The 15,968-nt window shown below is 47.4% G+C and overlaps 1 protein-coding gene across 1 annotated transcript in view; it reads left to right on the top strand.

The window, feature by feature from the left end:
- Positions 1–12,038, top strand: part of LOC138603365 (protein unc-80 homolog) — a 38,712-nt gene extending 26,674 nt beyond the window's left edge. Inside the window, exons 42-63 of the mRNA XM_069675100.1 lie at positions 63–164; positions 237–417; positions 497–897; positions 990–1,128; positions 1,206–1,302; positions 1,390–1,560; positions 1,635–1,727; positions 1,799–2,017; positions 2,098–2,298; positions 3,734–3,857; positions 3,935–4,060; positions 4,134–4,257; positions 4,324–4,530; positions 4,604–4,788; positions 4,860–5,025; positions 5,110–5,289; positions 5,377–5,524; positions 6,800–6,856; positions 7,688–7,769; positions 7,852–7,957; positions 8,534–8,748; positions 8,830–12,038. Of these exons, the coding sequence (XP_069531201.1) occupies positions 63–164; positions 237–417; positions 497–897; positions 990–1,128; positions 1,206–1,302; positions 1,390–1,560; positions 1,635–1,727; positions 1,799–2,017; positions 2,098–2,298; positions 3,734–3,857; positions 3,935–4,060; positions 4,134–4,257; positions 4,324–4,530; positions 4,604–4,788; positions 4,860–5,025; positions 5,110–5,289; positions 5,377–5,524; positions 6,800–6,856; positions 7,688–7,769; positions 7,852–7,957; positions 8,534–8,748; positions 8,830–9,318 (3,813 nt within the window). The 3' untranslated portion in view covers positions 9,319–12,038. The remainder of the gene's footprint in view (positions 1–62; positions 165–236; positions 418–496; positions 898–989; positions 1,129–1,205; positions 1,303–1,389; positions 1,561–1,634; positions 1,728–1,798; positions 2,018–2,097; positions 2,299–3,733; positions 3,858–3,934; positions 4,061–4,133; positions 4,258–4,323; positions 4,531–4,603; positions 4,789–4,859; positions 5,026–5,109; positions 5,290–5,376; positions 5,525–6,799; positions 6,857–7,687; positions 7,770–7,851; positions 7,958–8,533; positions 8,749–8,829) is intronic.
- Positions 12,039–15,968: the final 3,930 nt, after the last annotated feature.

Below are 15,968 nucleotides of genomic sequence, written 5' to 3'. Positions count from 1 at the left end.
CCCTGTTCAGTAAATGTAAATCGATTACCTAAAGGATGTAATGTACATTGATTTGCCTCCAGACATATGTCAGAGACATCTACCCCTTCCGGAGATCAGTGTCCCCTCAGCTCAACCTGGTCCACATGCTTCCTGACAAAGGACAGGAGCTCATCCAGAAACAGGTGAGGAAGATTGAAGCTCTAAGCGACGAGTCTGCAGAGCAAAAACACGCTCACTTTTTCCTCCTTTCTCAGGTGTTTTCTCGTAAACTAGAAGAAGTCGGTCGCGTCCTCTTCCTCATCTCCCTCACGCAGCACATGCCGGCCGTGCACAAGCAATCCCACGTCTCCCTGCTGCAGGAAGACCTCCTCCGCCTGCCGTCCTTTCCTCGCACCGCCATCGACGCGGAGTTCTCGCTCTTTAATGAGACACAAGGTAAGAGCGACGCCAGCTGAAGCGTCAATAAAATTCTCGTTGAATTTTTACGAGCATGTCCTCCTCCCTCCGCTCCCAGGTAAGGAGCTGTTCGGTTTGGACACCCTCCACAAGGTGCTGTGGATCAAGCTGCTGGAGGAGATGTTCCTGGGCATGCCCAGTGAGTACCCGTGGGGCGACGAGATGATGCTGTTCCTGAACGTCTTCAACGGGGCTCTGCTGCTGCACCCGGAGGACAGCGCCCTCCTCAGGCAGTACACCGCCACCGCCATCAACACCGCCGTTCACTTCAACCACCTCTTCTCCCTGAGCGGCTACCAGTGGATCCTGCCCACCATGCTGCAGGTGTACGCTGACTACGAGAGCAACCCGTTGCTGAGGCAGGGCATCGAGTTCTGCTGCCGCCAGTTCTACATCCTCCACCGCAAACCGTTCATCCTGCAGCTGTTCGCCAGCGTCGCTCCGCTGCTGGAATTCACCGTAAGACGACTGAATGCGACCGTAGCTTGCACATTTTTTCTTCACACGCGCTTTGATTCAGATTATTTCCCTGTATGCATCTCCCATCTCAGACCAGCACCAGCACCGGCTTGTCTAAAGGAGTGTCGGCTCAGTGTCTGTTCGACCTGCTGGTCTCTCTGGAGGGTGAGACGCAGGACTCTCTGGACGCTCTGGAGCTGGTGAAGGCTGAGAAACCTCTACGCTCTCTGGGTGAGTCACTTTAAAGCTCCTTAAAAGTCATCATCTGAATTTAAGGCACATTTTAAACTTGCTCCTCTTCATCACAGATTTCTGTTACGGTAACGAGGACTTGGCCTTCTCCATCAGCGAGGCCATCAAGCTGTGCGTCACCGTGGTCGCCTACGCCCCTGAGTCCTTCAGGAGGTGAGGGACACACACCAAACACTCCCCTCTTCCTCTTTTTTGTGTCGCTTTTCTTGCAGCATTTGCTTCCTGTCTTTATCTCTTCAGTCTCCAGATGCTGATGGTGCTGGAGGCCCTGGTCCCCTGCCACCTCCAGAAGCTGAAGAGCAACACGGTTACGATGGAGTCGGCCTCGGCCGCCAGGGACGAGATCGCGGCCATCGCTGCTCTGGCCACATCCCTGCAGGCGCTTCTCTACAGCTCCGAGGCTCTTACGAGGTTGGACGATCGCTCCCTGTAACAAAGAGCCCTCAAATACCCTTTTAAATACTCACACACCTTCTCCTCCACAGGCCCATGACAGCCCCCCAGATGTCCCGCTGTGATCAGGGACATAAAGGCGGCACTGCAGCTAACCACGCCATGTCCGGAGGAGTCAACACGAGGTCAGTTTGAGACATAATCGACTGCAGATTTGACTCAGCTTGAGAGGTCCTTATTGTATGTATTTTCCCAGGGACAACCTCCACCTGCTGGAGGAGGGTCAGGGCATGCCGAGGGAGGAGCTGGACGAGCGCATCGCCAGGGAGGAGTTCCGGCGGCCGCGCGAGTCTCTGCTAAACATCTGCACCGAGTTCTACAAACACTGCGGGCCGCGGCTCAAAATCCTGCAGAATGTCGCCGGCGAGCCGCGCGTCACGGCGCTGGAGCTGCTCGACATCAAGTCCCACATGAGGTGATTTTAACGCTTCTTTCAAAATACTGTAAGCCCGTCGTTCGCCTCCTTTAAGATGCTCAAGTGTGGCTGTTTTCCAGGCTGGCAGAGATCGCCCACGCTCTGCTCAAGCTGGCTCCCTACGACACGCTGACCATGGAGAGCCGCGGGCTGCGGCGCTACATCATGGAGATGCTGCCGATCACCGACTGGTCGTCCGAGGCCGTCCGCCCCGCCCTCATCCTCATCCTCAAGAGGCTGGACCGCATGTTCAACAAGATCCACAAGATGCCTACGCTCAGGTGCGCTCGCCCACAGGCACTATGCACCAGGTCTGTTGAATACGATCCTCTTTCTCTCCGTCTCCTGTGAGTGTATCGTGCTGTGCCGGTGCCGTGGTGTGACACTGTAGATAGACGGCTTCTTGGCACTGTCCTCTGTAGCGCTGCCTTCGTGGTGCTGTAACCGTAAGTGCTGCTGCTGTGGTGTGTTTTCGTGCGGGTGCGTGAGTGTGAGACGATGACCCCCGGGGCAGTGTTCCCTCTAAACCAGGGTCCAGTCTCGCGTCATGGAAGGTCATTTTAGCAGCTACTTCTTAGTTTCAGTCACATTTTAGTCACTTTTACCCTTTATAGTTTAAATGTCGTTTTAGTGACAACAGTTCAAAACATTTTGTCCTGTTTTAGTCGATAAAAAGTCACATTTTAGTCATAACATTTTAAACATGAGCAGATTACTTTCCATCGTCGCTCCTCATTCAAACAGTCTGACTGAAGCACACAGCCGACGGTCGTGGAAGAAGTGTCAAATGAGCTCGCACAGAGCCTGAAGCCGATTTTCAACCTTAGTCTTATCATGCTATTATGAGGAGCTAACGCAGTTATGGTAGAAAGAAAATGCAATGTTGCTCTGTGTCTTTGGAGGACGCTATCCGCTTCTCCAACGGGCCCTGGAAAACCTCCCAGGGAGCTCGCTAAACTATACTTCCTCAATCTAGGACGCCCGCCTCTGATGTCATGTCTCGGTCTAAATCGTCAGGTTTGAAATGTAGACTGCAGACCTGAAGGTTTTTTAGACGATCCACCGGTATATTCTCGTCGTGTTTCAGACTCTGTCCCGCTCTGAGCCATCGCCTGCAGCAAGGGCCGTTCCTTTCAGAGGGAGGGGCGCAATGCACGCTGGGTGTTGTAGGAATGTAGAACGGGCGAAACCACGAGCTGTTTGTACGACTTTCTCCACAGCTATGGCGCCAATCTCAAATATTATTGCTCCTATTGATTACAGAGAGCTTTGACTGACAGCGGCTTTAACAGGGGCGAACTGCTGCTTTTAAAGTGAATTGCAAATGAACCAACCTTTTTAACACATTTATACTAACACACCACAAATACAGTCTCAGTGCATCAAAGAGCTGCGTCCTCTTCCATGGCATGAGACTGAACGCTGCTGGATCACAGGTGTGTGTTTCACACCAGGATGTGTGGCTGCGGTGTTGAGCAGGCTATGTTTGTGAGCTTTGCTTCGTATTCCTATATTTGTTGTCGGTATTTATCACAGTCACGTAGGTGCTAGTTGGATTATTGATGCAACCGTAAGTGTTCCATAGGATTTGATCCCATGCCACATTCATTTGAATCTTCAATTTGAGTTAGGCTGCATTTGTGTACTTCTTTTTACTCATGACGATGTGCTTTTATCTGGGTGCGGGGTGGTGTTGTATGGGTGGGTGTTCTCCAGGAGACAGGTGGAGTGGGAGGCGGCCAGCAGCCTGATCGAGGGGATCTGCCTGACGCTGCAGCGGCAGCCGATCATCTCTTTCCTCCCACACCTCCGCTCGCTCATCAACGTCTGCGTCAACCTGGTAGGAAGTCACGCACAGAGCACAGACGCTTCTTTTTTTATCTGCAGTCCTTTGAGTGTGTGTGTGTGTGTTTCCAGGTGATGGGAGTAGTCGGTCCGTCCAGCGTGGCAGACGGGCTGCCTCTTCTCCACCTCAGCCCCTACCTGTCCCCTCCGCTGCCCTTCAGCACAGCGGTGGTGCGGCTGGTCGCTCTGCAGATACAGGTAGACATCAGCTCCTCTTAATCGTTCACAACACTTGTTAAGTGGCTCATTTTTGTTGCTTCTTCTTCCTCAGGCTTTGAAGGAGGACTTTCCTCTCAGTCATGTGATCTCACCTTTCACCAACCAGGAGAGGAGAGAGGGGATGCTGCTCAACCTGCTCATTCCTTTTGTGCTCACCGTGGGCTCTGGAAGCAAAGGTAAAAGCTTCGAGTCTTTTGGTTGTTAAGGTGCTAGCTTGTTGCTACTCTCTTTCCTCTTTGCAGACAGCCCCCACTTGGAGCAGCCTGAGATCTTCCTGCTCCTCCAGACGGTCATCAACATCCTCCTGCCTCCCCGCATCATCTCCACCTCTCGCACCAAGAACTTCATGCTGGATGCGTCCCCGGCTCACTGCTCCACGCCCGGCGACACGGGGAAGGATCTGCGCAGGGAGGGACTAGCCGAGTCCACCAGCCAGGCCGCGTATCTGGGTATGACGCGACGGCATTTTTATATCTGCTTTTGTCGCTGCTGCTTTCCCTTCACTTCCTCTTCCCTCTGCAGCTCTGAAGGTGGTGTTGGTTTGCTTCGAGCGCTCGCTGGGGAACCAGTGGTACCGGCTGAGCCTGCAGGTGAAGGAGATGGCGCTGAGGAAGGTGGGCGGACTCGCCTTCTGGGACTTTATTGACTTCATCGTCCGGACACGGATTCCCATCTTCGTCCTGTTGAGACCCTTCATACAGTGCAAGGTAAACATTGTTCTTTCAGGTGAAAGGTTTGTGTGCTTGTCTCTTCCTTACATTGTTTTATTCTCCTTTAGTTGTTGACCCAGCCTGCTGACTCCCAGGAGGAGATCACAGCGCGGCACCACATCGCCGACCAGCTGGAGCGGCGCTTCATCCCGCGACCTCTCTGCAAAAGCTCGCTCTTTGCGGAGTTCAACAACGAGCTGAAGATCCTCAAAGAGGCGGTGCACAGTGGCTCCGGTCAGACGCCGAAGGAAAAACATCATTAATGTTTCTGTCCTTTTTCATGCTCTGACTGTGTCCCTTTTTGAATCCATCCAACAGCCTACCAAGGCAAGACGTCCATCAGCACAGTGGGAACTTCGACATCGGCGTATCGCCTCAGTTTGGCCACGATGTCTCGCTCCAACACGGGCACGGGCACAGTTTGGGAGCAGGACAGCCAACCGTCACGCCAGCCCTCCCAAGACACCCTGAGCCGCACTGACGAGGACGACGAAGAGAGTCAGGAAACGCTCTTTTCCTTCACTTCGTTTTCTTCTTACGTTCAAGTTCAGCCTCACTCACCCTCCGTCCTCCTCCCTCCTCCAGATGACTCCATGAGCATCCCCAGCGTGGTGAGTGAGCACGAGGCCTTCCTGCCCAGGGGGATCGCGCAGCGCCGCTTCTCCAGCCACGCCACTGGCTCGGCCGCCTCGCAGCCCGAGGCCCCCCGCGCCACCATGCTGCCCAGCCACAGGTGACACTCCCAACACATGCACACACACATGAGCACAGAGTGTTTTGTAGACAGGAACATTTCTGGGTATTTACTCCTTCTTTTCCCAGAGCAGCTTTGTACGACTCAAACATAGACTGTATATAAGAAGTGGATGTAGCCAACATTTTTGGAAGACTTGAGTTTCGCATTTTAGCAGGAAGTGAGAGGAGTGAGGGGTTAGCAAATGCTAAATAATCTGCTAATGCTAGAGCTAGCTTTGTTAGCATGTTGAGTCTGTATTTAATGGTAGCTGATATTAATTGGGATGCTAATTTTGCAACCTTTAAAAAATGTAGGTGCAGAAAAAATTTCCGAGTCTGACATTTTTTGCCCGAAAGTACCAGGAACTTTACGTTTCAGGAACTTCTCTTCAAGGAACTAAATGGTTCCTGTGGCCTGTTGTTGTCTGCGTTTCCACAGCGGCCTAAAGTCCCGGGAAGATCAGTCACAGTACACAGTACACAAATCAGTCACCGTTTCCAGTTCCCGCTGGACGTCCTCTTCCGCATAAACGCGCCTCGTTGTCAGCTTTCTTCTCCCGCTCCATCTCAAAGCACGGTGTTAAAAGAAGCACGATGATAGCAGTGAGCGTGCAGCAAACAAAACGCTGCGAGTAGTCGACCAATCAGAAACGATCAGCGGCGCAGGCCCCGCCCTGAAAGTTCCTGGACCTTTCGGAAAGTACTACCGCCTGAGCAGGGACTTTTCAGGGGGTGAATCAATTTTATACCCTGGTTCCTGCTATGCTAAAGGTTCCTGGGGAAATTTCCTACTTTCAAAAAAATAATCGATAAAATGATGCTGTGTTGAAGAAGATTTCAAACTCGTGATTGAGAACATGAAGTCATTAGAAAAATGTTTGCTAATAAATCAACTGAGAAGTGACTCATTTTCTCATCTGACCTCTGTCTGCAGAGTGGTGCAATGTTGCCCCCTGCTGGCCGTTAGAAAGAATGCAGGCTACATTCCTTCTTCTATACAGTCTATGCACTCCAGTCTTGGCTTGTTTAAGTAACACTTTGAGCAGGATCAACCAGCCATATCCCACGACCCATTTTTTTCTGTATATCTCTGTTGATTTCTGATTCTTTTACTCAACAGTCTCAGCTTTGTGAAGTAGATCAGACTCTGTGTCTTGGTAAGAATGAAGCTTCCTCCGTCCCGCTCTCGGGGCGTTGAAGGATCACGACTACACTCCCTAATACGCTCCCTAAACTCCACCCTCTCCCCCTTCGCCCTCCCCCCTTTTTACAGTGAACCCAATGTGCTAGATGAGTCCCAGGGCCTTCTGCAGGAGGGTAACCTCTCTAGGTACAGTGGGCCTCTCTCTCTGTGTGTCCCATTGGTGCGTTTCTTGCATCTGTCCGGGAGGGGCATCGCCTCGGGACGGCGTCTTCTGACGGCCGCCTCGCCGTTGATCACTCATCCACATCCAATCAAATCGCCTCGGCCACTCCCCCCTCCCTCCCCCACACCACTTTTCTGTCTCTCTCTCTTTCTGTGTGGGTCCAGTGTGCCTGTTTCTGTCCCCCTCTCCTCCCACGGCTCCACACTGACCCTCATCTTCTCGGCTCATCTGCTGTGCTATCCTAACCAGGTCCCTTTCCCCTCTTTTAAAAAAAAAAACCCCTCCGCTCCCCGGGGCCAAGGAGCCTCCGTTTCTCCTCTGTGGGTCTTTACAGTTGATGTGCCATCACCAACGTCAGCCTCTCTCCCATCGGTGCCATTTTGTTTCATACTGTTTACATGTCTATCAGGCTTCTCGCTGATCAAATTGGGCGTCCAACTCTGGATACCAATCTGTTGGGGCAAGGGGGACCTGGGGTGGCAACCGTGTTTAATTTCACTTAAAATCTAACAAACTTTTATTTTGAAAATCCCCTTTTTTAATCTACAAACTATCATAACTTACTTTTCAGTGTTGCTGCTCCAGCCCCTACTGTCCCCTGTTGTGTTTTCAGTGTACAAATCATGGCGGCACTGTTTTTCCTGCACTGTGATTGGCTGTCTTGTAACCTGTGTGTTGTGCAGTGAGTGGTAGAATAGCAGCGACTCTAAGCGAGCACAGCTGGGGAAGCCATTTTTGGTCGCTTCATGCCGATGTATTTCTGTGTCTTTTGCATGTGTGATTGGTTGCACCAGGGTCGCCAGTGTGCAGAGCGAACCGGGCCAGCAGAACCTCCTGATCCAGCCTCCGCTCGGAAGAAAGCGAGGCCTCAGACAGGTGTGAGCATGGACCTGTAAAGCCTTTTAGTTTGCATAAAAAATGCACGCATGCAAACGCTGCTGTTGTTGCTTTCCTGCAGCTGCGACGCCCCCTGCTGTCCATCCCGAAGAACGAACCACGCGGTCGATCCGGAGCGAGGCTCTCCACGACCCGCAGGAGCATCCAGCCCAAGAACAAACCACTGGGTAACAGCACACGAGCCGTAAACTGTTTGTTTGTTTAGATAGATAAATGATGAGAGAACTTATTGTATGTTAAGTTTTAAACAACGGATGAGTGACTCACTGAAAAACTGCCCTGCACTTCAGATCACGCACACAACGAGCCAAATCTACACGTTTAAATTCTCTCTGTAAACAGTGAAAGTGTGCTGACTTGAAGTGACCCGTCCTCCCCTCTCACCTCTGTCTTTGTTCCAATGCTGTTTGTTGTTCCACCGGTCACCAGACTGACTCTTCTCACTCTGTTCTGTCTCATGCCTTTTGTTTCAAAATAAAGAAACTTTATTGGACTGTGAAGGTGAGACACGTACCCGTAATCCTTCCTCTCCACCCTGCAACGGTCCGCCCCCCTTTTCTCTGCAACCTCACCCCAATAGGGCGCTCTGCATGTCTGTCTTGCATCCCCTCCCGACCCCCCCTGCCTCCCCCCTCCTGTCCCGTCCCCTGCCTCCACTCTTTTTGGTGTGTTAGCGAGTCGCTAGCTGAAGCGCTGCCGTCTCTTGTTTTGACCACGTGTGCGTGCGTGTTTGTTCCCCGCAGCGCATGGAGACCAAAAGAGGTCAGTGACCTTTACAGAGAATCAAGGTCAGCAGCCGTCTGCAGGGGCCAGCAAGCCCCCGACTCCCATCACCGTGGAGCCTCCGGCTGAGGGCATGAAGGCCAGTCCTGCCCTCTCAAAGTCCCCGACACTGGAGGTGCCCTCTGTCTCGTCTGCCACCGTCACTGCAGACCTGCACGGCCCTGCTAACGCACAGGTAGGAGCGCAGACAGCTTACCATAGCAACAGTCTGGACAATTCTTATTACCTGCTGAATCCAGAGTGTTTTCTCCCTCAGGTCCCTCCAGCCATCAGCAGCAAGGAGAAGCGGGAGCAGTGGGGCCTCCGCAGCAGCCTCTCCCCTCCCCCCTCCATCTCCCGCCCCTCCACCCCGACACCCCCCTCCAGAACCTGCTCCCCTCTGCCCCTCTCCCAAACCTGCTCCCCTCTCCCCTTATCTCGCACCTCCTCTCCCCTCCCTCCCCCGCTCCCTGTTCTCGGCACGGCGCCTGCCCCGGGTCCTCCGCCGCCGCCTCCTCTCCCGCCTGCCCCTCTCCTGCCTCCCCCGCCGCCGGGGCCGCCCAGGATCAGAGAAAGCCCCGGGGACGAGGACACTACCGCGCTCCTTCCCCGCAGCGACACCCTGCTGCAGCTCAGCGACGACGACGGCACGGAGAACCCGCTCCTCACCCCGCTGCTGTCCCCTCCCTCGCCCCGTCGCTCGCCCCGTCGCATCCCCTTGCCCCTCTCCCCCGTCGACTTGGACCTGGACGAGTCTCATGTGTGAGAGGGGGCGACAGGTGGATTGTATTTTTCTATCTGTAGCCCAAACCCAACGCCATACGATTAATCTGCAATTAACAGATAACAGGGAGGCTGCGCTGCACACATTTTAAATATTTAAGAGCAAAAACAGAAAATGTATATTTAGATTTAATCAGCTGACAATCTAAAAGTACATCGTGTAAAAGAAAGGGAATGTACAGACAGGAAAAGTTTGTTTTTCTACCCAAACTCATTTTAGTTTTCCCCTCAGCTGATCGGGAAGTGTTCACTCCCTCCTCCTCTCTGTACGTCTCCTGTGTCCTTGTAGTCAAATTAACACAAACCAAGGTCTCTTGCTCGTCACCCTGAGGGTTGAATGTATATTTCAGCAGCAATCTGAAAGATATTTATTTTTCTCTTGTATTTTATGTTACACAAAGTATTGAATTTAAATGATTAGCAGATTGATGTTTAGCTAATTAATGCTTCTAATATTGTACATTTAAATGTTAAAGATTTCTATATACATTTAAAAATCAGATGCTATAACTTAAACAGTTTATTAAGAGCCATCTAAGGGGTGAAATGAGGGCCTTTATGAAGCAGGGGATAAATGTACATACGACATATGTAATTTCAACAGGAGTGATTTTATATTTAAAGAGTTTTTCGAGGCGACTAAGTTGGTAATTCAGTTTTCAGTCAAAGAAAAGTTAATGTAACTCCTGCTAAAGCTAACTAGCATAGCAGCGTAGCAGCAATCACAATCTTAGCTTTTGACTCCAGTGAGAGTTTAAGTTAAAAGTATAATAAGTAGGATTTTGTCAACAACACATTCAAACTGGGCCCCTCCTCCTTGGCTCTTCGTAACAAGCTAACACCGACAGCATCATGGTAACCTTTGCGCTAGCATGCTAACTGCCGGTTAGCTTGTCCTCCCCGGTTTGAGGCGCCTACCTGTCCAACAGAAAGAAGGCCAACTCTGCATCGCTATCTCGCCATGTTCGACGCTCTGAATGGGGACCAGTTGCTCATTTGAACCCACACTCACCTGTGCGCTGTGATTGGCTCAGGGAACGACGACAGCGCCCCTCCTGAAAACATCCTGTGCAAAGCAAAACAACAGAATAGATGCAGAGGGAAGGGTCTCACACACACTCACCAACACACGTGTATAGAGGCCCATAAGTCTAGGAAAATCCTACTTATTATACTTTCAAAGTCACTTGCGCTGAGCTAACACAATGGTGATTGAGCCTATGGCCCACTGATGAAAGCCTTTGCATTTGCAGTATTACAGACTGGGTGTCACAAGCGGCGCTCAGTTAGTGACGCGTTTTCCATCAGCCAGCAGTGGTTGGTCTGCCAGAGAGGGTAGGCGGAGCTAAGCAGCTGCTTTTCCGCTCTCTGCGAGTGTTGCGAGTAAACAGTAATCTACTATGGCTGAACGAACACAGAAAAGATGGATGACTACAGATACAACTTCGACAATAAGTGAACATCCAAAGAAAAAGAAACAAATTGGAGATTAGAGATGATTTCTTTAAATGTATGAAAGTGTCACATTAATAATTTTATACATTAATTTCAGTATAAATATTCATATTAGACGAACAGACAGGCGCCTAGCAAGACACTAAAGCAATGACTGTAAATTATGAAAGTATATGACCCCTTTAATTACATATTTAAATAGAAGGTTTTTACAATTTTTAAAGGAAATATCCTCCAAAAACATCGACTTGTTCAGTGTACATTCTAACGCACTCATAACGTCAAACTTATCCCATGAATATATTGTGTGTCGTGCTGCTCAGTGTCTCAGCAGAGTATTTACTTTGTGACCAAAGACTGTATCTCTATCTTGTGTTTCTGTGGTGGAAAATAGCAACTCCCGCAAAAAACATAGAACATTTACGAAACGAGTGATGTTGTTCTGTTTGTGTGTCTGTGACGTTCAGACTCCTCTTTTAATCGAAGCGATGCAGTAGATAGATGTTACCTCGTTGCTCATTCCATGCCTTAACAGAGAAATATCAACATGTCTGTCGATATCAAACATGTCTGTATATATATTTAATATTTATATTCATGTTTATTGAGTCTGCTGAAAACCTTATACCTCCATAAAGTCCATTTCTAAGGAGATTATATAGGTGGTAAGTTATGACACTAGACGTTATTATATCAGACATTATTTATTTTTTGGATTCAACACACATTTTTGTATGTAAACATGCTAATTTTAAACATATTCATGAAGAATAATATAGACAAATATGTGCCATAATCCACACCAACGCACTGTGAGTGTTTTTGCTTCTCTCTGCCATATGTCAGTGCTTTCTTTTGACTATTTGTGTCACAGTTTGTGCATAAATTGTGAGCGTTTGGGTACAAAGAGATTGTGTACTGTTGCCTTATGCAGCGGGAATAGAGAGGACATAACGCAGCTTCTTTGAGGATGTTTTAATTCAACAAATTTAGGCCTCTAGATTGTCATTTTTCACAAAGCAAAACACATCCATCTCAAATCTATAAAAAACACAAACTATACTTATATGTCATATTAAAGTCTTTTAAGATGTTTTCAGTCAGAGGGCCGTTAAACTGTTGAATCTAAGTTCCCTTTAAATGTAACTTGTCTGTCATATTTTGTCTCCTTTGTGCAAAGTTAAAATAAAGCTACAGTATATCAGAATATTTCTGGGATATCTAAATAAATGGATATTGTTTACAATGTTTGTTTGCTTTCTTTGCATTTCTAACCATGCAAAACAACAGAAACAGGAGTTTTTATTTTACTCAAAACACATAATTATTTGTAAATTATTAAAACCCTTTTACTTCAAGACCAATTTTTAGTAAATAAATAGTTATTGTGATGTTCTATGCTATAAATGCCATCTGACTCGTTAAAACTGATAAAAAATATAGCTGATAGATAGTCCGCCAATTATACCAAAGAAGAAGATACGACGCATGCGTAGTAAGTCATGTGACTTAAACGCGGCAGTAGTGGTGGAACACTTTAAAAGCTGGCGGCATTTCCCGCTCGTATGCCCCGTGTGCACGTCTTGAATCTGCTTCACATGTGGAGAAGCCAGAGGAAAAGTAGGGGAGCCTGGAAGAAAAACATAAACAACTGCAGTTTCGTGTGGATAAAGAGGTCAGTAATAAGCCACACAAACACATGTAAAACACAGGGACGCTGCGGCTGCGGCACACTAGCTAGCTTAAGGCTATGCTAACGTCTGCAACTGCAGTTTCGTGTGGATAATGAGGTCAGTAATAAGCCACACAAACACACGTAAAACACAAGGACGCTGCGGCTGCGCCACACTAGCTAGCTTAAGGCTATGCTAACGTCTGTAACTAAAGTTGCCACACTGGCTGTTTGGGGCGAATATAAAACGACCAAGCGGTACAATACACACAAATGATGCGAAAATGAGATTAAAGATTATATATAAAAGAAATAGTTTATATTAGGTTCAGTTTTTTTAATTTCGGAAGTAAGCGATGCCACCTGTTGGCGCCAAATTAGCATAAGCTGCTAGCATTACGTGTATAGACTAGCATCACCTGTATAGTCTAGCATCACCTGTATAGCCTAGCATTACCTGTAGTTACCCAAACGATGCCTCAAGGAGATTAAAGATAAATGAAAAGGAATGATTTATTTTAGTTATTTTTCCCCCGTAGTTTTCTTGCTGTTATTGTCGGGAGTAATGCTGTGTTGTGTACTGTACAGATGACTTGCATGGCTCTGTTAATGTTTCCACTTGTTTATGTATGGTTCACTACAGTTATCACCAACAGCAGTTTTATTAGTAAAGGCACAGTTTCTTTAATTATTTTTGTAACTTGATTGGATCCAAACATTATTTATACTTGTCTGTTTTTCTTATGATGTTACTGAGGAAGAGCTGTGCAGAGAATGATTTACTCGCTGTTAATTCATGGAGACGTGGTGCACTTTTGTAACTCCTCGCTATGGCAACGCGCAACATCAAAGCCCCCAAAGAGAAGCCTCATCAGTCGTACTCGTTACTACTCAATACGTTCTCAGACCAGACCATCATCATAGCTGCGTCTGTGCCAAGATAATACAGATACAATTCAGTGTCATACTTTTTGAACAGGTTATATAAATTGGCCAATAATATCATTATTAGACGAGCTACAAACACCTGTTTTCTTTAAACGCATGAATATGAGAAAAGCTGTTAGAAAGTGGCGCCGGATTTCCCAGCATGCCTTGAGCAGCAAATCGGCCGCTTTTAATACACATGAATGGTGACGAATTTTCAGTGTCGTCCAAATATGGCTCTTCTGGCTCCAACAGGGCGACGGCCATGGCAAGTTCGAGGTTTCAAACGGCAGTTCACAAACTAAAGATTACTAACTTATACTAAGCATGCAACCTGTGCTTGTATTAGTTTAATATACACTCCAACCTGGACAAGAAACTTAATTGTTGCCTTGCGTGTTAACCTTCAGGGTGTTATAGGAATATTTGTGTACATGTAAACTAATGGCTGTTATGCTTGAGTGGCGTTTAAGAAAGGGAAATGTGTTGTTTACATCACAGAGACACCAGGGCACCATCTGTGTGAGGACGCTTTGATTTGTAAATACATTAAGCCCCCTGTTTGACATTTTAAAGGCAAATCATGGAAGGTGCGTCGCACATGCTATATGATGGCAAAAGCTCGGATAGATTTCTCAATGCATCATTGTGGCTTCTGATGCTGGCAGGATGTCGAGGCTGATTACCTTCAAAGAAGTTTGTGAGTACGATCTTAAATCTTGTTCTGATTAAAGCAGTCAGTTATACTTATTAAGTCGATCTGTTATATTAGGTTTTAAATGTTAACAGCAATAACGTTGTGGAAGATGAATGAACCCAATTAATTATTTACACCTTTAACTTCAATAAATACTCCGCTATCCCGCTTAGAAAGTCGGGATATCTCTGCCTCTTCTGCTTTAAATGTTTTCGGTCTTTTGTTTGACGTTTCCCGACAGCACTGAATTAAAGTGTACCCCTGAAAATATGTGAAAGTAACAAAGAAGTTTTAGAAAAGAGCCTCAAACAAAGAAATGCCGATCAGGCGTTTTTAAATGATGTAGTAAGAGAAAAAGAACAATTGATACACTGACTTTACCTCGTAATAAAAGCCTTAAACTCACAGGGATTTGTTGATTTACATAAACTGGTTTGCGTTCACCGGATTACTTCTTAGTTCTTATTTTACGGCTGTGCCACTGAAATCTGTGAAATGTCAAATGAGACGACTGTCGCACCTTCGAATCTCTCAGAAGATCAAACTTTCTGTGTTTCAGTGTTACTAACTGGGTCATTTATTTTTTTCATTTTCAAGTTGTCTTCCTGTTGTGGGTCCTCCCTTGCTTCCCAGGTAAGATCAGCCTATTCTATATATTGAAACCTATATAACCACAGGGTTTTTCCTGGCTCAGAATGGGCCTTTAATGATTAGCCTTTGTCGCACGGTCAAAGTGAGCGTCTGATCATTTTGTCCACCACATAATAATTATAATATTGTACTCCGGGATGATTGAATGCAGTTCTCTTTCTTTCTAGGCCCCCCCCTGGAGTGTGTAAATGGATTAGGAGGAGATTACAAAGGAACAGAGTCTAAAACGAGCTCCGGAAAGACGTGTCAGAGATGGGATACAAATTCCCCACATTCACCAAGGTGTGTATTCACACATTATGTCATTTAACATGTAATATCACTCTCCACATATTTTATACATCGTTCTATATGTGTCCACGACAGCCAGTGGCCAAAGATCAAAGCAGACCTGGAGTCTAACTTCTGCAGAAACCCTAATGAAGCCGAGGCAGGACTCTGGTGTTACACCACTGACCCCGATGTCCGCTGGGAATACTGCAATATACCGTACTGCCCCGGTAAGAATCATTAGTTTTTAGGGCCCGAGGAGCATATTGTTTTGCAAGGAATTCTTCTTCTTTCTTTCTGTGCCTGAAAGAATCACATTTTTTGAGGCCTAAACATGCCCGAAGGCTCACCAATATGGGCTCAATGAAAGCTCATTCTGATTGGTTGTTTGATTCAGACTGGACTAGACGCATTTTTAAACAAACTCAATACAAAGGGGCGAGCATTTTAGCCCCGTCTCATTTTCTATATGATTGTGGTGTACTTTATTTGTCATCGATTTACTGAAAGGTCAACAAAGAGTGAACATACAGATTTTTAGTTACATTACATTGTGGTTAATGATTAGCCTTTGGTCAATGATGTTTGGACTGTGAGCCCAACAAAGTGAGCGTCTGATCATTTTGTCCACCACGTAATAATTATAATATTGTACTCCGGGATGATTGAATGCAGTTCTCTTTCTTTCTAGGCCAACTGGAGTGTGTAAATGGATTAGGACGAGATTACAAAGGAACAGAGTCTAAAACGGAGACCGGAAAGACGTGTCAGAGATGGGATACAGATTCCCCACATTCACCAAGGTGTGTATTCACACATTATGTCATTTAACATGTCATATCACTCTCCACATATTTTATATAACGTTCTATATGTGTCCACGACAGCCATTGGCCACCGATCATTGCAGACCTGGAGTCTAACTTCTGCAGAAACCCTGGTGAAGGCGAGTCAGGACTCT

This window comes from Semicossyphus pulcher, unplaced genomic scaffold (genome assembly GCF_022749685.1).
Source record: "Semicossyphus pulcher isolate SPU_LCO1_2020_fin unplaced genomic scaffold, fSemPul1.0.p SCAF_24, whole genome shotgun sequence".
Classification (NCBI taxonomy): domain Eukaryota; kingdom Metazoa; phylum Chordata; class Actinopteri; order Labriformes; family Labridae; genus Semicossyphus; species Semicossyphus pulcher.
The sequence above is the reverse complement of the archived record's forward strand: the minus strand, read 5'-3'. Positions and strand labels throughout refer to the sequence as shown.